Source organism: Lepisosteus platostomus, chromosome 8, assembly GCF_059453375.1.
Source record: "Lepisosteus platostomus isolate fLepPlt1 chromosome 8, fLepPlt1.hap1, whole genome shotgun sequence".
In the NCBI taxonomy this organism is placed as follows: Eukaryota; Metazoa; Chordata; class Actinopteri; order Semionotiformes; family Lepisosteidae; genus Lepisosteus; species Lepisosteus platostomus.
In genome coordinates, this window is record NC_142618.1 from 13856637 (window position 1) to 13879128 (window position 22492).

Here is a 22492-nt window from a genome sequence, read left to right on the forward strand (position 1 = left end):
GACTGTGTTTCCGATCCACCCCTCGGCTTCGTGAACTGTGTGTTTTTGACGACAAACCCGGCTTTATTCAAGTTTGGATTCACCCCTCCTCCTGGATTTCTCTCCAGGATCCTCCTTGGCTTGGTCTTCTGTTGCGTCTAAAATGGTTCGCTTGGATTTTGATTCTGGACTGTGCCACGCGCTGGGCTCCCCAGCTAGCCACAGCACTGCCCCTGCCTTGTGTGGGTGGCTTCTCGGCTTGCCCCTTAGCAAGCTGCCTGCTCCCCACTCCCAGAGCGTGTGTCCCGCACTCCCTCCAGTCTGAGCAACGCACAGCTCTGGGCGGTTCCCTGTGTGCTGTCTGCAGGCTCCCCACCTCAGCCCAAAGCACATCCAACAATTGGGTTCACCAACACTCCTGGATCACACTCCGAGTCCCGCCAAGCAGATTCCGATTACAAGTCAAGCCCATGACAAGCAAGTGTTTACTGATCCAGCTGGACCGAAAAACTGAAGCCAGACCAGGTCTGCATTAGTAAGATCGGTGACCTTTGCCCTACAGGGATTAGGAGAACTTTAACAAACACCTAGGCTAGAAAAAGGGAAAACGATCACAGACCAATAACTTATTAACTGTTAGCGCAGGGGTGGTGCGTACTGGTTGGGAAATATAAAATGGGAATATACTAATTCAGAGGAGAAGGAAAAAAAACTAGGCCAGGAAATGACAGACCATTCACTTTTACCCAATACCAAATAGAATAAGAGAAAAATGGCCTCATCATCACATCAAACTAACCATAAAGAATGAAACAAAGTATCCCAGAGATGAGTACAGGAATCGTTTACATCATAAAAGGGAAATGACTAAGGTATTAAATTAATATTTTACTCAGGTGTTTAACATGAAAGAAATTTGCAGCATACCCCAGGCTGAAGAAAGACAAGGTATATATTAAACCGTTTAAGCAGAGAAGAAGCGGATATGTTTCAGACTCTAGAAGCACCTAGGATAACAGGATTCTAGGGTATAGTCAACAAGCATGTGGGAAATCATGCTTAGAGCAACAAGCAACTGCAGTAACAGATTGAAACAGAGCATATGATATAGTTTATTTGGACTTTTGATGAAGCTCTTCATAAAACATGAATACTCCAAATGCAGGATGAAAGCATTCAAGGTAATACTGTACATGTATTTAGACTGAGAACTGGTTAATGGATTAAAAAACAGAACTCATATAAGGGAGATATAAGGGAATGCTCAGATGTGATGTTATTAGAGAGGTACCACAGGATTCTGTATGAGGACCACTGTTCATCTTAATACATATCAACAATCTATATTCTGGTACAGTTACTATACTAATGAAGTTTGCAGATCATACCAAAATCAGAGGACTAATAAGGACTACAAAATCATTTAATACAGACAAGTACAGAGTGTTAATGTACCTGTAACAGAAACATCAACTATAAAGGTAAGATGGGAAACACTGAATTTGAAGAAGCTACTATTGAACTTAGGATTCAGCTGATTATACTAAAAAATCCTTTTTGCTTTCACATCTACATCTTCTTTATTTTTATTTTTTTTTACTTTTTGTGATTGTGATTTGTATTGTGCACAGTTTTGGTCACAACAACACAAAAAATATCGTTGCTATGAAATCCATCCTGAAAGAAGAAAACAGATGACAGATCCATTCTGGAGTTAAAGCCTACACTGACAGGTTACAAGAGCTGAATCTATTTAGTCATGAACAGAGAAGACTATGAGGGAACCTGATTCAAGCATTTAAGCACCTCAAAGGCATAATCCAGACACAGGTGGAACCTAGGGGGACAGGAGGCCTTCTTGACCAAACTGCACCGTCATGAATCATAAATTAATTAAAATCTTTGGGATCAATTAACGAAACAAGCTGTGCAGGATGAATTCCCACCCCGTGTTTGTATCTTTTCCAATATTCTTACAAGTTAGCAAAACATCTAAATAAGCTAAATACCAGGGGACAGCCAGCCCCTGGTATGGATTAAATATTCAAATCCTGTCTAACAAATGAATAATTGTATGGCATCTGCTTTTAACAAAGTTCCACACAAAAGATTAGATTACATTGCCATAGGAATCCAAGGAAAAGAGTGCACAAGAATTAAGAACTTGTTAATGCACAGAAACAGAGAACATGACTATATTTTGAATGTACTGTATAAGGCTTAAGTTTGAAGGAAAGAAGGTCATTACTGGCCACAGGGATCTGTACTAGGATTATTCCTCTTCCTATTCAATGGTTTATTTAAGATTATATTTAAGATTTTGCTATAGACAGTAAACTTTACAGATGACAATAAGAAAGCGATGCAAAAGACAAAAACACTATTCAGCTCAAGACAAGCACATGTTAAATTAAGTTTTAGGATTAGAAATGCATGACTGTCTGCATTACTTACAGGTACACAGAATACAATATTTAGATGATCAAATGAATGGTACTTGTCTGGAAGAAACAATAGAAGAGAAAGACAAAACAATCACACATGAGACATGTTAACTGTTATATTCCTTATCTATACAGTCTGCAGGACTAATAACAAGTAATAAGTAATAAAGGCCAGCAAAATGCTTAGATTTATAAGGCACTTTCACACCTACTGTAGTTCACTTGGAAACAATTATAAATCACACCTCATTTAGAGCTTTTTTTAAAATTCAGATTTGGTTCATTTCACACCAGCCAGCTTTACACTTGAGATTCTTTGGAAGTGAATTCAAGTTTGAGTGTTTACGACTGTAGCCTAATTCCAGGGCAGCAATGCTTTGGTTTCACACTGCACTCTTCCGAATGCACTGGCTCTTTGCTATATATTAGAGCAGAGGATCTCTTTAGAAAAGTATTCTCTATCACAAAGCATGTACAGTGCTCATTTACTTTGGCTTGTTCGATGCTTACATCAAATAACTGCACTAGAAGAGCAATGTACCAAAAGGGTACTGTGTATTTCTCTGGAAAGCACTGTCCTTTTGGAGGAAATTTATGAGCCACCTCCGGAGTACAGGAGATTCAAACAAATGCAAATATTGCCAATATATTGCAGAGACGTGATTTTTCATTGACATAACCATGTTGTCTTTCTGACCAGAGATGGTCAGAATCTATCCATCTATTTTCTAACTGCTTCATCCCACACAAGGTCGCAGGTTGCCGAAGCCTATCACGGCACGCAATGGGCGAAAGGCAGGATACATCCGGGATGTGATGCCAGTCCATCACAGGGCACGCACGGGCACAGACATGCAATACACTAACACAAGGGCCGGTTTTCCAGGGCTGCCAATGAACCTACCAGTATATCCTTGGAGAAACCGGAGGAAACCCATGCAAACATGAGGAGAACATGCAAACTCCACCCAGACGGACCTCGGGTCCAGAATTGAACCCAGGGCTCCAGTGCTCTGAGGCAGCGATGCCAATCACTGTACCACCCTCGGTCAGTAGCACAAGTGGGAATTAAGATGAGGAGAATTCAAGACTGGAAAAAGGAGGCATCGCACGACACACTGATTTCGAGAGTTCTGGTGCCAACACCCCAGCCTCGAAACAACAACCAAACATGCACGATGGGACAAATGGCCTCCTCTGGCCTGTAACCTTTCTCTTGCTCTTACAAGCTGCACGGAGGCTGCTGAACTACCTAAGGAAAAGCACGGATCATTTTAAAGGTGACCTTCAGCCGCAGCCACAAAAATTAAATACACAAAAATGACACAACAGAAATACTCCATCTTAGTTCTTTTCTTATTGAGGGAATCCAGTGAGTACTAATATAGCCACACTTGTTCTCATAGGTCATAAACCGCAATATATGAATGACATTATTTTCCAGGCTTACAAAAAAAAAAGATTACTTTTTTAAACGCTGGGATTCACTGATCACGTTTGCACTTTACACTCCACTGTCAACGACATTTGTTCTTGTGAATGAGGGCATGCAGATACAGCAACAGCTACTTGATTACAAAATCCGTGTAAAGCTTCGTTAGTTCCACTATCTAGGTTGGCGAATGTGGTGAGTGCAAAAATGAACGTGGTGCAAATTATGAACAAGCAGAATCCTGTTACTCCGAACGCATCCGTTAGAGGACCAGAGTGTGAAAAGGAGTGTTTCTCTTGTTTTGAAAGATTTTTCAGGAGACACGATCTTCCGCGTGTTCTATTTTTACTCAAACAATTTTGTTCAAAGCAGATGAAAAATCACTCTGCCTGTTCTGTTTCCATGGAAAGACTTTCTTTGACCTAGGCACACCCCCCTTTCTCCCACCATAATGCAAATGAGGTAAAAGAATGGGCTGATATTTAAATGTGCACAGTGCCATTTTTTTAGGTTATATTATGCTGTTTTACAACAACAAAAAAAACTCCCAGGATGTTTGTTTTTGATGGCCACAGAACAATTATACAAGAGAGAATCTTGAGGAAATTTAGGTCAGGTCATATTTGACATACTTTTTGTAACACGTGTTAAAAAGACACAGTATGCCTGCAATATTTAAGCTTGGTTGTATAACCGTTATTTTCTATTTTATAAGAAATTCTAATGCTACTATCGATATTAGTCTTGGGAGAGGGAATATTTTAGTGCTGTTATACGGTTTTGTCTACTCTATTTCCGACCTCATTACTTGGAGAAAAAAACAAAAGAGCTGTACTGTACTGTTCGTAATTCGATGCTCCATTCAAGGCATGTCAGATTATTGTGGCTAAACAGCACCTTAGTGAAGAGCTCTGAAAGTTACTGCTATTAAATCGAGTTGAAATGTTTGATATGTATACTAAATAAAGCCATAAACAAGTCAGCCAACCCACCATGCCACACCATAATGATGTGGATATGTTGGTGATAAAATCACAGAATTATTTCAAAGGTGTTTTAATAAAGGAAAAAAAAAATATCCAGAAGCGTAGCTTGAAGGCAAATTAACTGATTGAAGATTTATCAACATTTATAATAGTGAACATTGTTGGCCGGGACGTACTGTATTTTGTAGGGTTTAGATCTTGCAGAGCTTTGGCATTATGACTGCATTTTCATTTTAAAGACATGCGTCACAATAGTGTTTTGTTTTTAAGTTCCATTAGCATAAGCTGCTGCAGCACAAAGATTATGTGCTTTGTCATCGTTCTCTGACTCTGCCCGCTAGCACGATATTTTCACATTTATAACTGCAAGCTCACCGACTGTGTATCAGATATTGTTTATTAGAATCTTCTCCTAAAAAATGGTTTTGGTCTTGACAGCATGCATCAAATACTCTGCATCATGTTTTACTTAAACTTGTTATAAGTGTGACTAACTCTCATGAAGGGTAATTTTTGTCATATCACGCACTGGACTGTGGAAAAGATGAGAGAACTGCCTTCAGAAGCAGCCAGACAGACATGGGAGAGACAAACACAGCCAATAAGGTAGAAAACTGCAGTGGAAATATGTTCTGGAGTGGTGGGGGGGATTTCAGGTTTATATTTTTATTTCCGGAAACAAGTCCACATCACTAGACGCACGCAGTCAGCCATACCTGAAAACGTGTATACTGTACATACCCACATACTCTATCTCCGCCTCCACAGGCAGGGATTATATACTGTAGGCATGGATCTAAATGAGAGGTGTGACAATGGGACAGGCCGCTTTGCAGAACAAAACCATCAATACATTACAAGGCAAAACAGAAGATGGAGAAATAAAGAAAAATTAAAAAGGGCAGGGCATGTTTCAATATTTCACTATGACCTAATTAAGAGGTGTGACTAGTCTTGTTCTACAGATCTTGTGACATTTAAATAAGCTTCCAATATGGAGGCTAAACAGCCATGGAACTAAAAAAAGTGAATTTCTGTTTCACCAATGATGTTGAAATCTTTATCTATCTTCAACTACTTCAAATGCCATTGCCTTGTGGGAAACACTGTCATTACTGGAGCTTTAAAAGCTCAGAAGAACTCAGGCTGATCTGTGCACTCGTATATTTTGGTTAGTGAGGGAGAATCAATTCAATGTATGCTTCACAAAACATAGGGTACATCTAGCATTTTAATAAATCCGCAAGTTTAAGTATTGTATAAGACATAAATTGTACTACTACAAGACACCCATAACCACGTGTTAAACTTTAAAAAAAACATGAATGACAAAAATCAAAATACACGAGCTAATTGATATATTTTTCACTACGAAGATGAATTAATAATAAACATCATTAATAGCACCAAAGATAAACACGCATTAACGGTTTAATTTCGCATTACTTTTTTGGGAGGGGTAATTACAGCCCAACACACGGAATTCAACAAAGTTGAGTTTCTCCTAAGTCCAGAGAATAAAAAGTGCTGGAGCGCTGCGCGCAGGGTCGAGTTCCAGTCATCTGGGCAGTAACGCTACACAATGTCGTGTGACTGTGTGGTAGATGTAACCCGCTTTGTTTGCAGACCGGCGAAGTACATTTTTTTTCAGACATGCAACATTTAAATGCACAAGATCCAGAAATGCGTTCTGAGTTCTCGTTTATGTGAACCATACAACGGTCTTTTACCACAACAAAACGCGGAGCTCTTTGATAGCAGCCCACCCCCCCTCAATTCTGTGCAATGTGGGCAAAGCTGACCTGACTTTCTGATCCTAAGCATCAACATCTTTCACATGCTGACACGTTCCTGCAAGGCAAATGCTTACCAAACGGGCTGCCTCTGCCCAGGTGCGATCCTTTTTCTTCCGTTTGTCCTTCATCTCGGTATTTCATGGAGAAAGCAGAGGTGTGGATGAGGTTTTAGCTAGCAGGGAGACGAAGACAATGACACACTGACATACTGACACACACAATGCCGTTCACCGGGACCTCGCTGCAGCAGCTGACAGCTGGGAACAACAATACACACTGACGTCACCCGGGGAAACAGGCAGCGTTCTCACTACACACACGGCAGTTCTCGCGAGGTCGGCGTTCTCCGGCAACGCGAGAAGAAAATGCCTGGAAAGCGTTCTTTTCTTAAAGGGCCAGCGCGCTCAGCGACTTCTTGGGACAGGCTGTGCTGGGCTCGGTTGGCTGGGGGCGCTAACATGGCCTGGATTGCGTTTCAAAACTGGGACTTAATCCCCTTCCCTTGTAAACCGTACCGCTGCTTTCGTTCTGTGGAAAAAAAAGAGCTCCTGTACCAGAATTGCTTGCATATAGAATAAAGTTGGCCTCACAACTTTTTTTTTTAGTAAAATAATCTGTTAAATGAAAACAACGCTCTTATCAAGTTTATTTTTTATATCCCACCGAAGCACTTATCTTAGTATTAGTTTGAATGATTGAATTACAACTTTTTTTACAGATGTTAAACCTGATCTATAATTGTGTATAAACAATTTACTCCAAATATTAATTAAATCAATTAAACTGCTGTAGTTTCCAATATCAGACGTATTTTACAAGATGAAGTTAAATGCCGAGAGGAAATCGCTTAATAATACAGATGTGACTATATTTCTGCATTGAGTATACTGTACGCTACTGTGTAAATTATTTTCATTCCAGAAGTTGAACCTTCACTGAAAACATGCTCTTTCCTCTTGACGTGTGGTGTGAATTATGAGCCTGCTACTGTATCTTGGGCTTCTGCGGGAGCTGTGTATGAGGTGTTAAGAACTGTATGAACAGTATTGTAGTCGTACAGAGCTTTCTGCGCAAGAAGAGCGAGGCTCTGCGCGATTGCCCGGACACGAGGACAGCCCCCGAATCCAGCGTTCTGCCTGTTGCCTGGATACCGGCCCACAAGCGGCCGGCCGGGTTAATAAAACCAGACAGACATTTTCCAAAGATCGGCATGGGAACACGACAATAAAATGTAGATTACTGAATGAAAATATACCTAAAAAAATAAAGGAAAGCTGTAACATGTAAGTATTTCCAGACTTCTTTACAGTCACTAAAGTCGGCCTGACAGTATTAGACGAACTAGCCTCGCAGAAGGATATACCGATGCGGGCGGTTGAACTTCTGAGTGCAGGATTTTGTTTTAATGTATGCTTAAACAGAAGTGGAAGAAAAGTTTTTTAAAAAAATTTCCCAGCATTGTCGATACATTAAGGTAACTTCATTAAACACTGGGAATCTTGGAACCTTAGCGCGTTGCATGGAATAAAAAAAAAATCTACTTTTTAAGCATAAAGGTTTAAAAATGAAGTCTTTTTGTGCATTCTGTCAGCTCTTTTTGCTACCTTGGTTTTAAAATAAAAAGTGGTATTCCACTTAATGCCAATATGCATAGCTAAGTCAAATGAAAATACAAATACAATAAGTAATTATCCGAGAACATATGTCGAATGCCTCATTTTCGCTATAACGAATACAATTAAAGGAAACGGAGATGGTTACTGGTCAGAAGTTCCTCCTGGTCGAGTTAGTGGTCTAGAGAGGAGCTACAGTAGGATGTTTAGCTACTGTATACTATGAGTATACAGGAGATGTGTACCTGTTTTAAAAGGATTCCGGTTCACGATCGATACTGGGCAAATTCATACGGTTAGAATGAGCTCCTGAAAAAAAAACACACGCTAATTCGCAAAATAAATATTTAATTCATAGTATAATATTTCAATTTGACAAAAAGCATTAAATATTAAATACCGTGGGTTATTAATACATTATGATTTAAATACTGTTTTTCCGAGGAAATGCAACAATATATTCATCTCCCTAATAACCCTTTTGTTTTTTTAAACGATAGTACTTATTTTTCCTTAGCTAGACCACCGGCGCCTAGTGAGAAAAGCAGTCTTAACTCTGTCATATCCTTTGTAGTCCTGGGGTGAAATATTCTCGGCACGAGTTTTTTCACACTTGGAAAGAAAAGTGAAATAATATTCTGGGATCTGTATCCCAGACTGCTGCGTCAGGGATCGTACAGGTGCTTTTCGACAGATGTCAAATGTCTGAGTGAGACTGTCACAACACTGCTCCAACCCACCAGCTGTGGACATGGGTACAGGCCAGGCCATGTGGAGAGGCTGGGCCAGGCTGGGGCTGTGCTTGCAGTCTCTTTAAAGCCACACAAGCTGGGGTAGGGCTCTGCCCTGATGACCTCCTAGTGTGTGGACTCCACTTTTGCACACTAAGAAAAGTTTCCGTTAATTTCCACATTAAAGGAACTGTCAGTTCACGGAAACAAGGTCTGCTTTTACAAGGGTTTTTTTTTTAAACTGATATCCTATGACTAGCAGTCGTTTACTACGCAGAGCAAACCCGGTAATAATACTCAGGCGGCACTATCTGAAACCTTTCACGATCTGCTCCAGGGTGGTACAGGCACAGTGGGCAGTGCTGTGCAGAAGGTAGAGGGGTCCTGGGTTCGAGTGGGGCTCTGATTGGGTGGAGTTTTCTTGTTCACCCCATGCTTACATGGGTTTTTGTTGTGATAGTCCGCTTTCCCCCCCACGGCCCAAAGTCACACTATCTGAGTGAAATGGCATCAATTCCATGAGTGCCCTTTATCCCATCCAGGGTGTATGGGGTGTGGGGGCTCTGTGGCTCAGGATCTGCGCCTGTGGCTGGAAGGTTGCCGGTTTGAATCCCACAGCCAGCAGAGGAATCCTCCTCCGTTGGGCCCCTGAGCAAGGTCATTCACCCCAACTGCTCCAGGGGCGCCGTGTAAATGGCTGACCCTGTGCTCTGACCCCCAGCTTCTCTCCCTGTCTGTGTGTCTCATGGAGAGCAAGCTGGGGTCTGCGAAAAGACACATTCCTAATACAAGAAATTGTATCTGGCCAATAAAGAGATCCTATCTTATGTCTCCTGCCTTGAGCCCTGAGCCTGTGGGGTTAGGTCCTAGTTCCCTGTGGCTCTCGAAGGAGAACGGCCTTCTGAAAATGCATGGCAGGATGACTTCATCCATATTGTCCGAAGTACACAATTTACAAAAACAACGTTTAGGCTTTTTGTTAGTATGACTTATTTTCTGCTCTTCTTAGTTCAATGTACTGTACTTTGTACGCCCCCCAAAAACAAAACCCTCGGTTATGTGTGTCTCTATAACTGGGAACCTTTTCCGTTTGAAGGTATCCGTTTCTCTGCCGGAAAAGTAAAACCGGTGGAAATGTCTCAGGACTGTAAAAGTGGTGTGAAACAAGGTCCTGTTTATTTATTAACTTACATCAATAGAAATAATAAAGAATAAAACGCAGCTTGAAATGTTAGATGCTCCATTCTAGTAAACGAAAAATCTCTTTTGGGCAGGTTGCGGTAAATCTTGCACGCTCCAAAATGCCTGAGGTTGAACTGCTCCGATTTTCCTCTAAGGAAGGTGAATGCCAGTTTCAAGGTAAGATACTGTAGATGGATTGCACTCTTTCAGTTTGTTTGTAGTTCTGTTTTATAATACTTAATTGTTTGAATTCTGTAGCTCCCTTACTTTAATTACTTTCTTACTATTTGTGTTCATAATGTGAAAATAGCAAGTGTGATGGGGGGGGGGAATATAGCAGTTGCCTTAGCAACAGGAATTGCACTAGTATATCACCATGGTAACGGTATTGTTTACACACTCTAATTATATATAGGAATTTTACTAATTTGACTGATACTTTAATCTAAATTTAATTTAATATTTTGTAGCCGTTGATACAGCTGGGCATTTTACTGAAGCAAATCTGAGTGAAGTAGCTTGCTCCAGGGTACAAGAGCAGTGCCTCACCTGGGATTTACAGGCACAGTCCAGAGCCCCAGACACTACACTACTCCACACTGCTGCCTAATTCAGCAGCTATACTACTCTAGAAATTATGGGAATTAATATTAATAAGCTCTGGGTGATTTAAAGTGCAAGGAAGCAGAAATATCTAAACAGACATCTAATTCCACTTTTTAGTGTGCATAAAATCCATGTTAGTAGCTGTCTGCTAAAGTGGATATTATGGGTATAATTAATAAAAGGTAAAAGGTCAATTGAAGCTTTCAGATTTTTTGCGCTTTATGGCTTTTGAAGAATAAGAATAAGAGGGCTTTAAAGAGGTTTTTGAAGAAGTTCTTCATAAAAGATTAATTCTTGAATTGCAGGCTGTAGGCATTCAAGGTAATGCGTGGGCTGTATTTAGACTGAGAACTGGTTAATGGATTGAGAACAGAGTTAAAAAAAGGGAACGCTGAGATTGGTGTGATGTTATTAGAGGGGTACCACAAGATTCTGTACGAGGATCACTGCTCATCCTAATTGATATCAATAAATTCTGCATGAATATTCTGATACAGCTATTGTACTGTATTCATGTTTGCAGATCGTACCAAAATATATCCAAAAATACATGAACTGTATGTATTCTCTATCAGTTACAGGATAAAGAGTTTACTTGTATGTGCATTTTTACTATGGCAGTTGAGTTTGGATTATACTGGGAACTGTGAGTCAGGAGACTTCACTTGCTCTGGAAACTTTGAAAAGAGTTCATTACAGAGCTAGACAGAGAAGTCAGGACTGAAACATGTTTTCTGAATGAGTTACATTCTCAGGCTATGACTGGTGTACACATGTAGCCGGAAGTACACTCGCATGTTGTTTGATCTGATTTGAACATGTTGTTGAAATTCTGAAACATGGATTACACACTGTTGACCAAGCTTGCAGCTCTACAATCATTAGAAGTTAAACAAGACTTTTAAGACACATTTTTTTTTTAAATGCTACATAAATGCAACATAAAAATTTTGGCAACACAGTGTACAATAATCAGAAGTACAATGTTTAAAGTAATTATAGTTAAGCTAATAATTATAAAAACATCATCCTACAGTATACTCGGAGGGCAATGGATTTTCATGGCTTTTGTTTAGTAAATTGAGATATAGTGAAAACTCAGTGACTGCTAATTACTGTTTAAAGGGAGGAAGGCAGCTGGAAAATTAACACCAAAAACAAAGAGTCCTAAGTGTATTGTTACAAAATGGTAAAACTGGTAAGAAATAATAGGAAAACGAAAATAAAAAGGATGTGTTATTCAGCAGTAGAAAAAACATGGGAAAAGGAATTAGTGCAGTCTTTACTGACATAACATAAACTGGCACCAAATTCATGCTTGCATTTTGCATTCATGCTTGCCCAAAAAACCCCACTAGTCAGAACCTGGCAATTACAATGTAAAACACAAATTCAATGAATATCACTGGGTTTGCGAACACACTTCATCTATTACGAGTTTATCAAAACACTTTCTGTGAACCACATCTTCTTTAAAATAAATGATCCAATTTAATGTCCCCTCACAAATACACTTATTGTCAAATGATGCTTGTGTAGACTTTAAAGACTAGCCTCAATATACAAATATTTTACAAAGCAACACTAGTAAATAGTGTAGCTAGAAAATAGACTCATCTCTGTCAATCCAAAAGCAGATGCCAGTACGTGAGGTGAATAGTGAGGTGAAAATGCTATTTCATTTCACTTTCTCAAAACAATGAAAATTTACGACATTAAATATTTCCCCATAAATTCTTACTTTAGTTTTGCCACCAAACTGTCACAGTGATGTTATGTTAACAGTTTTTCAAACATAAAGGAGCTGTCTAAGAAGACGTGTTCCCACTAACTTTATAAATTAATCGGGTCCATAATTGCAGTTTTTGTGGTTGTGGATTCACTCACTCTTCAGGCTTAAAAATCTAAGACTGGGATACTGAAATGCATATTTCTGTTTCATGGCAGCATATCCTTTTGTAAGAGGATTCAAGTATGTTCCTGTCACTTAAAAAAATAGGTTTGAAAGGTGGTTCATTAAAGCTTCAAACCTGAAAGCTAAAAAATGTTACCGTTACCTAATACAAAAAAATAAATTCCTCATAATGAAATGATCATTAACGTTACATTGTATTTGATTTGGTACTGTCTTAAACATTTATACAGCTCAATAAAATTGTGATAAATATGGTTTAATTTAAACATGTAGATAGATATATCCTTCAGCAAATCGTTTTGAATCACACTTTTTATGTACAGTACTTCATCTAACTCCATTCATCACAAGCAACAGTACAGTAAATTCAAGAAAGTCTCAGTCCCACGAGTAGTAATGCCACAATTCTAGAATGAAGAACTGTAACAGGGTCCCTGCTCATCCCTGGTGTGAGCTTCAAGGAAACCTTTCACTGGGCAGTCACAGCCTGTAACTCGCGGTTTTTCCCAGCTAAGCAAATTTAAATTGTGGCATTATAAAGCTGTATTTTTCTTCTATGGGCCTGTTGCTTCACTGCTTTGGGGGACTGTAACCCCATGTCCTACCCCCCAACAAAGATCCATGGTAACTCCAGGAGGAATAAACCATAACCTAAACCAGTGGCCATACACTAAACTGTAAACCCTACTCTGGAGACCACATCCCAACCACTACGAACCCAAAACCTTCCAAACTGCAACCATAAACCCTTAACCATGAAACCAGAGCTGTGAACCTTCAGTACGTTCTCTATTTTGTAACTGCCCCCAGTTTTATTGATAACTTTGTTTCACCAAGCCTGTTGCAGAAAAAACACCAGAGCACAACTGAAAGATTACACTGTCAGTCGTTACATTGATAAAATGGCACTTTCAAAGCATCCACATGCTGTGCCCTGCTCTGTTTTATTTTGGGCAACAAGTTGAATTTTCTTTTTTCAAAAGATTTAGAAAAACAAATATCGCAACCAGTGCTTGATTTTACAGGGATTTTAGTTTTAGCAACTCTTAATATCCAGGGGGACTCGGCACTCATGTTTTTTGGCTGAAGTCCGGGCTCACTCGTGGTAAAAACCACTTATGGGACCTTGTTCTCACTCCCACCACGTTACTCTCCTGCATGCGTCAGAGATGGCCTGAGGAGAACCAGGTTGGACCCTATGTGGCGCTGAGAGGAAGGTAACCGATTTGTCACGATTATAGTCCCCCCTCCTTAAGGGTGCTCCAGCCCTTTCACATGAGACTTTATTCTGTGCACCTGTTTCCTATTCCCAGCCCACCTTAAAAGCCAGGCGCTGACGCTCATCCGGGCTCTGCATCTGATTTCCGTATCGTGTGAGTCCGGGACCTGGAAGCGCCTGGTCCCGTTAAGGTTTTAATCTCGGTTCCCGTTCCTGTTCCCTGTCCGCTGGTTCAGACCCGGCCTTCGTGTTTTAATTCCGCGTTCTGATGGATCTCCTGGTTTTGGACTTACCCTTGTGTTTTGGATTCTCTCTAAGGACTTCTCCTTTGGATTGTTCGCCTCCGCCACACCGTGCACCAGCGCACCTTGGACACGCCCCCCTGTCTTCAGCCCCGTATTCCTGCATGACGTTTCCCTTGTGTTCCCCCACTTCGTCGGATTGTGTCGTCCACATAGGGTCCGGAAAGAACTGTTCGTTACACGATTGGCATCCGAATCCCGAAAGCGAAAGGCAAAAGTCGTGGTGGAAACGAGAGAACTAGGTTGGGCGGCCAGAAGAGTCAGGTCGAGTGAATCCAAGTCCGAGACGAGAAGCGAGGCGAAGTCGCAGCGGGAGGAAACAAGGTGGGGCAGCCAACAATCAGGTCGAGAGCCGAAGAGCTGAAGCACGCGCCAGAGAACGCTGAAGAGAACTGAGCGGGGACTGAGAGGAGCGCGAGGGTATAAATGGGGAAGAGCTCGAGGAATGAGGATTGATGAATTAGCGCGGGGGTGTTGGCGGAGAGAGGTGCTCGTATGTGTGCGGTTTGTGACAGCATGTCCTGCAGCTGGGCACTTTTGGTTCATTAGCCATCTGCTTTGATCTGGATCTCCCATTCCAACTAACTCACAAACCCACGTGTGCTATTACGTTTTGTAACAGGTCTGTTGTTTTCCCGAGCTGATTAAATTCTCCCGTCGGCGGCCATCAGCCAGCTAAACTTCAAGTTCTACATTCCGCCGGACTTTTCCATCCTTCGGTGGCATTTGTGATTGTTTGACTCCTGAAGAAAAGAGAGTCGTTTACCACTCAGCTTGGTACAAAAAACAACACGCAGTAGTTGGAAATCCCGTGTACAAGCAGATGGGGACACTAGCCTGTTTGTTATTTTACTTGCCTTGAAGCAACACCACCCAATAGTAATGGACTAAGTGTAACACAGCTGCAGTCAGATCATATCTTGTGATTCCACTTTTGAGAATTACAGTATTTATAATGTGATCTCATGCTTACTGCATTCACCTTTAAGAGTTAAGTGCAGTGCCTGCTTGGCAGTTATCTGAAATGATCACTAAAATGACGTCTCGCCACTTGTCCTTGGACCCTGTTCAAACTACCCTGCTGTGTTCAAATTTAGCGATTTTGTGTCTCATTGTCCTATAGAGTATTAATGAATTATTAAGTACTGGAATTGTGCCCTTGATCCTTCAACTTGCATTTATTATCCCTTTGCTGAAATTGAACATTTAGACTCTAGCCTCTTCAGTAATTATTGACCAATATCTAACGTATCTTTTTGGCAAAGGTTGTAGAATATTGGTAATGCCTCATTTCAAGGGCAAATTTTATGTTTTTCATAGATGTACAGTAAATTGCGGACATGCTCAGTAGACACCCCAGGTAGGGTTTCGGTTAGCATTCACACACTACTTAGACAATTTTTAAGCTCAGCGCTGGATTTTGAGGCCCAAGTCAAGTTTAGGACATGTGATTTTTTGCTCAAATCTGAATTTTTTTTTCAGAAACCCTGGGGCCTGGATAGTGCGGTGCACCGTGCAGTAATTTTATCCCAAAACTGAGTCGGTCGTATCACAAGTTGTAACCAAGTATTATTGAATCTCATTCATCTGCAGAACATTGATGAATGGTTTAGAGTTTTTCACTCTCATACTTTTTGTTTTGGGGAACATGTCAAAAACCAATGCCCAGGGAGGTTCAGATATACAGTAGATGTAGTAGAATGCACAAAAGTGTTTTGTTGTAATAATTTTATTTTTAAATAAAGACTTTTAGACTTTTTTAAATACTGTATGTTGCATTCATTTACTGGGTTTCACTCTGCAAGGTATGAGTGTCACGTTCTACGGTCATGAACCTGCTGGAAGAGAGCAGGCAAACACAATGTTGGACATTGTCAAATTAAGAAAAATTCTGATTACCATGGCAACATGAGTTATCTGCATTCATGGCAGTTTCTAGGAGGTGGAAACGAAGCTGTCTGTAGATTTCTGTAGCTGTTTGCTTTTTATTTTGAAGTTAAATTTTTTTTTAAATTTTAATTTCCATTGTAAACCTTGAGAAGTCATTCCGAACCAGTTTTCTGGAAAATGTTTTATCGAAAATGACCACATTTCAATATTATTTAACCACTCCATGGTGTTTAAATAGCCTAATTTTGCAAGGTTGAATTTACTTAACAAACAGCTGCATTGTGTGTGTTGAAATGAGAAAACTGGAGCATTATACTGTATGTGTGCAAATGCCTTTGTCCATGCTCAGTGATATCCATAGCAGAAATGCCAGCTAGAAAACAACAATGATGGTTTGACTTCTTAAAGAAAAAAATAAGTCAGCACTAGCCCATTTAATTTTTATGACACACATGAGTCATAAGACATGTTGAGGATATTGAGGAGCCCTATATTAAGTTAAATGCAGTAGGCTTGTCACAGAATCTGCTTTGAAGCTGGAGCTACTTTTAATCTCTCTAAGCTTACTTGAGATGGCATTTTTAGTTGTTTTGATGTTCAAGGAAAATATGGAATACCAGACGTGTCTTCTATTCTTTGAAGTTTGGTATGCAGTATGTTTTGATGTAGTAGTCTATTACATTTTCCTGTGAAGCAGTGTATGTTATCCAAGTACAAACTGCACTCAGACGCAGAATTAAAACATCAGGTAAACATTTAGGATGGTATTTTTTGTGATGTTTCACCTTTTGCAGTTTATGTGAAAATTCAAAATATCTTTGTATGTCGGGGACGAGAGTGAATGAGCAGTTAAAAATTGAATTTTACTCCATGCCCAAATTTCATACAAAGTCATCTTTCTCTCTTGTAATGCTATTTCTGTATTGTTTCATTATCCAGAAAATGCAACAGAAGCCCCTAGCCGTTCTAAACTCATTTTTGTACATGTTGCAGTACATTAGGATTATCAGATACATGCAATGTTGTGGAAAAAAAAGTTTTGAAACTTTCCATCCATCTATTTTCTAATTTATTTATTTTTGTTGAGGTAAATCAACACAGGGTTGCAGGAGAGCCAGAGTCTTTCCCAGCAAGCAGCAGGGACAAGGCAGGACACACCCTGGACAAGATGCCAGCACAGGGCAAACAGACACAAACATGCACACACTAACATCAGGGCCAATTAAGCCAGTATGTCTTCAGACTGTGAGAGGAAATCAGAGCATGTGGTGAAAATCCTCACAAACACAGAAACAGCATACAATTTCCACCCAGGTAGCACCCTAGGAATTGAACCCAGGGACCCAGTACTGGGAGGCAATGATGCTAATCACCATGCTACCATGCCACCAATTTTTTAAACTAATGAGAACTTAACGTACAATCAAACTGTAGTCCACAGATGGGTAGTGGCATTAAAAAAAACACCTTTGCATAATAAAGGTATTGTGAATAGGACAAAAGAATCCTTTCCAGCTGTAATATACAATAAAAATGTGTTGTATACAGTCCATTTCAGTATATACTGTATTATGAAGAGTATTTTTCCAGGGATACATATTTTGAGACTTAAGTAGCTCTGTCATTATTTGTTAAAGTATCTTATTCATAATGTATTTGAGACTTTTTTTTTCTATAAATGTGTCTGTTCTTTACTGGGTCATGTGTTTCTGCAGGTGAAACCAATGACAATTTCTCAAAGGCACTGGTGTCCTCATTTCCAACAGCCAAGGTCACTAGTGAGACTATTCAAAAGCCACAAGAGAATTCAGATAATGGTAAGTACATATTTGATTAGAGTCTCTGACATTATTTGAATGACACCTAAGGATAGTCTCTGTAATTGCAGAGAAATGTATTTGAGTTCATTTGGTAGTCTGAAACAAGGAGTAAAGCATTAAGGTCTATTCTCACCAGATGTGACACACTTTATCCATTGCTAAAATGATAAATCTTTTACTGTAAAACTGTCTTTCACACCAGTAGAAATAGGCATGCATGGTGTGACATATAAAATCTGATTGTAATATTTAAAAGAAAAAAGTCTTCCTGTTTTAATTCAGAATTACTCATAACCTTTCATGTTCTATACCCACTGAATATTGAATTACAATTTCTTAAGACTTATCTCTGTCAACAAGTCATGTACTGTACCATTTGGAATGTGCTTTCTATGTATTATAAAGCCCATTAAGGTGATAGTTTTAGAAGTAATTTATAAAATAAAATATATTATTGCTGTTATTATTAGTTACTCTTAGTTTTGTACTGTAGCCAAATAGGAGGACTGTAAAAACCAAAAATCCATAAAGGTAAATCTTAAACACAAATCAGTAAAGGTAAAGGAACCATATACACAATGTATAGTGTCTTGCTAAAGTATTCATATTCTGAAAATAAGATAACGATGCATACACATTTTTCTAAAATTTAATATTTTATTCAACACCTCAATGCTAATAATGAAGACTTCTAAGGATAAGTTACAGAAAATATCTTAAAGCTTTCTTTATCCTTGACTTGTTTTGAAACCACCTGACCTACTGTTCACTGTTGGGAACTTGCAGATGTGTATTTATTCTTAAATCTTGGGAACAGCAATATTGTGTCTCACCTAATTGTGTGGCTCATTTTGTGCACCTAAATTAATATAATGTTGCCACAGCAAAGATTCTGGATACTGTATGACAATCATGACAGGTTCATTTTTCTATTAATTAATTACTTATTTACTTATTTATTTTTGTTTTTTGAAAGTGTGGAGTAAGTTGTGTGTATAACAAATATTAAGAACTACTTCAAAATGCCATGGCTGCAAGCTTTAAAGCAATAACATGTGAAAACAGTGTAAGGCACTATGTACAGTATCTAATTCCTGAATGTCCTGTCAATGTAATTTCTCAATGCAATATCCATATAATATTTAGAAACATTTCAATTTCACAATATTGATATTTTCTGCTTTAATAATGTGTTTTCATTGGTCTGTTTCTTAGATTTACTTTAACAAAAGCAGACTTACAGACACAAATACTGTATTGTACTTTCCAAAAAAATAAAATACTTGGAAATTTAATCTCAATTAAAAACTTGTATTAAGAAAACACCACAGTTAAAAAAGGTATCACAACTTTCATTAAAAAAGAGAATCAATTTAAGGATTTTTCTTCTAATTAACTTTCTAAATAAAATGTAAGTACAAAATGATGTGTAAGACCTTGAAGAGTGTTAACTTCAACATTTTCTACACTTTTGTCAGAACATCTTGAGCCTTGTACGTACAAAATAACATTCTTCTTCATAACATTATGACATAGTTTGTTTTTCCTGAGTGATTTTTGGATTTTCAGGTGAGGAGAATGATTTACAGAGAGTCTGTTCCCTAAGACGCCGCAGTTGTGCTTTGGTTAACACTCCATCACCTTGTGTCAACAAAGCTATTCACCACGTTCAAGAGCTTGAGAGAAAGATTGAAGGCTGGATTCAACAGGTACAGTATGATTGATAATAACGAAGTGCATGTTTACTTAAGGTTCATTATTTTAGCGTTATGTATTTTGTTTTATCCAGGCTGCACAACATAAACAATGGAGATGTGTAAGTCATGCCTTGCCATGCCTTGGTGACATCTTTTTAGAAAACTCTCAGATTTAATGAATAGATGGATAGTAATCAAGCAAATTAAGAAAAGTAATCTGAATTAAAAATGTCATTTTTTGCAGCTATAACCCCGTTTGCTGGCTATTTCAGGATAATGTATTCTCATTTTGCCACCAATGCTAATTATGATGACATATAGCCATGGACAAATAAAAGTGATTCTTACTTACATTATTTGTCTTTGAGGTAAAGTATTTGCACTCTGTTAAACATTTATGATTATAATAAGAGTATTGTTATAAAGCAGTTAACAGAATCATTTGTTTCTGAGATATCTTTCAAGGCTTTTTGAGCTAACAAAAAAATGTCATCTTAACTGAGTTTTGAAAACAGTTTGTTGGAAGAGAAAAAGAATATTCATGAAAAAAGTCACTGGTACTGTACTGTATATAGATGTTTTGTCTTTCACATATACTGTATGAAATAAATAGAAGAATTATAAATGCTCACATGCAGAATGTTAAATTGAAACAGAGATGCTTCCACTGTGTAAATCTCCAAATATATGTAAGTAAGTGCCTTAATATCCTAAACTCACCAGACCCAGAAATGACATCAGTTAAGCTACCCCAAACCAAACATCAGGTTTTATGTGTATGTATCATGTTTATGTGTACATTTTTTTTTTTTGACCACCAAACATGGCTATGAACAGCATGTGGCCACAAGCTAACTTTCTGTGCTGGTAATTATGCCATATCATTGACAGGTATGTTACTGTACTTCCCATGTGTATGCTGTTGAACCATTTAATTTTGATAACAGCCAAACTAGCATCACAACTGTTAGAATATCTGCATTTGTGTTTTGTGTTTTGATTTGACTGTTCAAAGGTGGCGTTAAGAAATAAACATTACAAGAAAATGTTTTACATGTATCAGCAATGTTATGATCATCATTGTGTGGGTCAAGAATTTCCCCTTAGTTTTTCTTCAAGAAATAAACTCAACAGACTTATTCCATCCCTCCATCCATTTTCGAACTGCTTTATCCAATAGCGGGCCGCGGGGGAGCCGGAGCCTATCCCACCAAGCTCATTACTGTCGTAACTCCTTTATTAACCTGCATTGTGTATCGCTAAATCTGCAGCTTGAGCTATACATTGTGCACATCCTTGTGGGAGCCCTGCCGAGCAGGCCACAGCAACCGGCCACGCCTCTCCCACCTGTCAGTCAGGCCGGTTGCCAAAGAAACGCAGTCAAGACAGGAAGCTTGCTGCACCTGTGGGTAGTCACCTTCTCCTCTGTCTCCTGGTGAAGCAGGCTATTTGAGGTCTGACCCCGCAGCGCTCCGCTGGGCTCACAAAGTTAATGCTGAGCCTTTCAAATTCTTTATTCCAAGTTCCCTGTTTTGCGTTCTGTTTCGATTCTCGTCCCTGCTGCGTTACAAACTTTGTTGCTTCATCTTGATCTCGGCTTTGGACACCGCCTACTTCGACCTCAGATCTGTACCGTGTTTGGTTTTCTCAAACACCACACTGCCTGCTGTTTTCTTCATTTGTCTGCCTGGCCTCGCACCTGGGTTCATTTACGACCCTCAGACCACCATTTTATGCCACCTTAAACATTGGTACCTTACAATATGGCTGTCTTTTAGATATAAGGATCCTTGCAATAGGGCTTACAATAGTGTAAACCCAGGCCCTAAATCTCTTCATCAAAAAGCACTTCTTCCTCCTTAGTTTTGGCTCAGGGCCTGTTTTTAAATATACATTTAATGCCAAACTAGCACATGTTTGTGAATGATATAAAGTCTACTCTTTTTAGAAAGAACAAAAAGCAATCTTTGAGCAATAATAATACAGTATATCCACTTTGATAATACTTTAGGCTGTCCTTCTGGCATGATCATATTAGCATTGTCACTGAAGCATGAAAACGAATTCCCCCAATTATTTAGATTTACTTTGATATTGTCTCTATTTTGCTATTTGTAAAATGAAAGCTTGCATTATTTAAGCAGATTTTGACCATAATAGAACAGTATTTGCCAACATTATTTAGATGTTGGACTAGTTCTTATTAGTACACATTCAAATTTGTTCAGCTGATCTTTGACTATGATCACTTGTCCCATAGTCATGGAATTTTAATGTACAGTATATGCTTAAGCTCAAATAGATTCAGAAAAAACTAAACGTCACAGAGGCAATTGTACCTTAGAAAAATTATTGATCTTGCCAAATCATGTGTAACTATTGTAAATAAAACATTTTTTAAAACATTTAACAATTGTTTTACATTTTAAAATCTGTGATTTATAGATGGAAAGGGAAGTTTCCCCGCAGACAAATCACAGTGGCAAAATTGTAAGGTAAGAGATACTGACAAAAGAAAAAATGAAAAAAGATGTTTGAATGTACAGTATGTATCTGTACACAGTATATTCTGATGCTTAAATTCTTCCATTGTATGTATTTTATTTTAGGTTTTCAACCACAGAAGGTAATACTGCTCCTCCCATCATCACGTCTTTAGTTTCTCCCGGCCTGTGCATTAAGGGGAAGGAACTTTGTGTAAGAGGTAAAATGATTTTCAAAATATTTCTCTGGGTAATTTAATGTGTGCACCAATCATGGCATACTGCTATGAAATGCACATTTGGCAAAGTTTCATCAACTACAGACATAATAGCTGTAAATCTGAAATATTTAGCATAAACGTAAGGGGAGTTTAGATACAACATGCAACCCTCTCAC

General features: G+C 38.9%; 2 protein-coding genes across 4 annotated transcripts in view; one reads left to right on the forward strand and one right to left on the reverse strand.

Annotated features, from left to right (window-relative positions):
• Positions 1–6925, reverse strand: part of LOC148655703 (putative Polycomb group protein ASXL3) — a 72496-nt gene extending 65571 nt beyond the window's left edge. For both annotated transcript variants that reach the window (XM_088642511.1, XM_088642510.1), the window contains exon 1: positions 6712–6925. In XM_088642511.1, coding sequence (XP_088498637.1) covers positions 6712–6765 — 54 coding nt within the window. In that variant the 5' untranslated portion in view covers positions 6766–6925. The remainder of the gene's footprint in view (positions 1–6711) is intronic.
• A 582-nt stretch (positions 6926–7507) lies between these two features.
• Positions 7508–22492, forward strand: part of ccdc178 (coiled-coil domain containing 178) — a 144226-nt gene continuing 129241 nt past the window's right edge. The window contains exons 1-6 of one of the 2 annotated variants that reach the window (XM_088642513.1): positions 7508–7920; positions 10256–10340; positions 17811–17912; positions 19485–19624; positions 22058–22107; positions 22222–22316. In XM_088642513.1, coding sequence (XP_088498639.1) covers positions 10283–10340; positions 17811–17912; positions 19485–19624; positions 22058–22107; positions 22222–22316 — 445 coding nt within the window. In that variant the 5' untranslated portion in view covers positions 7508–7920; positions 10256–10282. The remainder of the gene's footprint in view (positions 7921–10255; positions 10341–17810; positions 17913–19484; positions 19625–22057; positions 22108–22221; positions 22317–22492) is intronic. The other variant, XM_088642512.1, reaches the window with a different exon arrangement.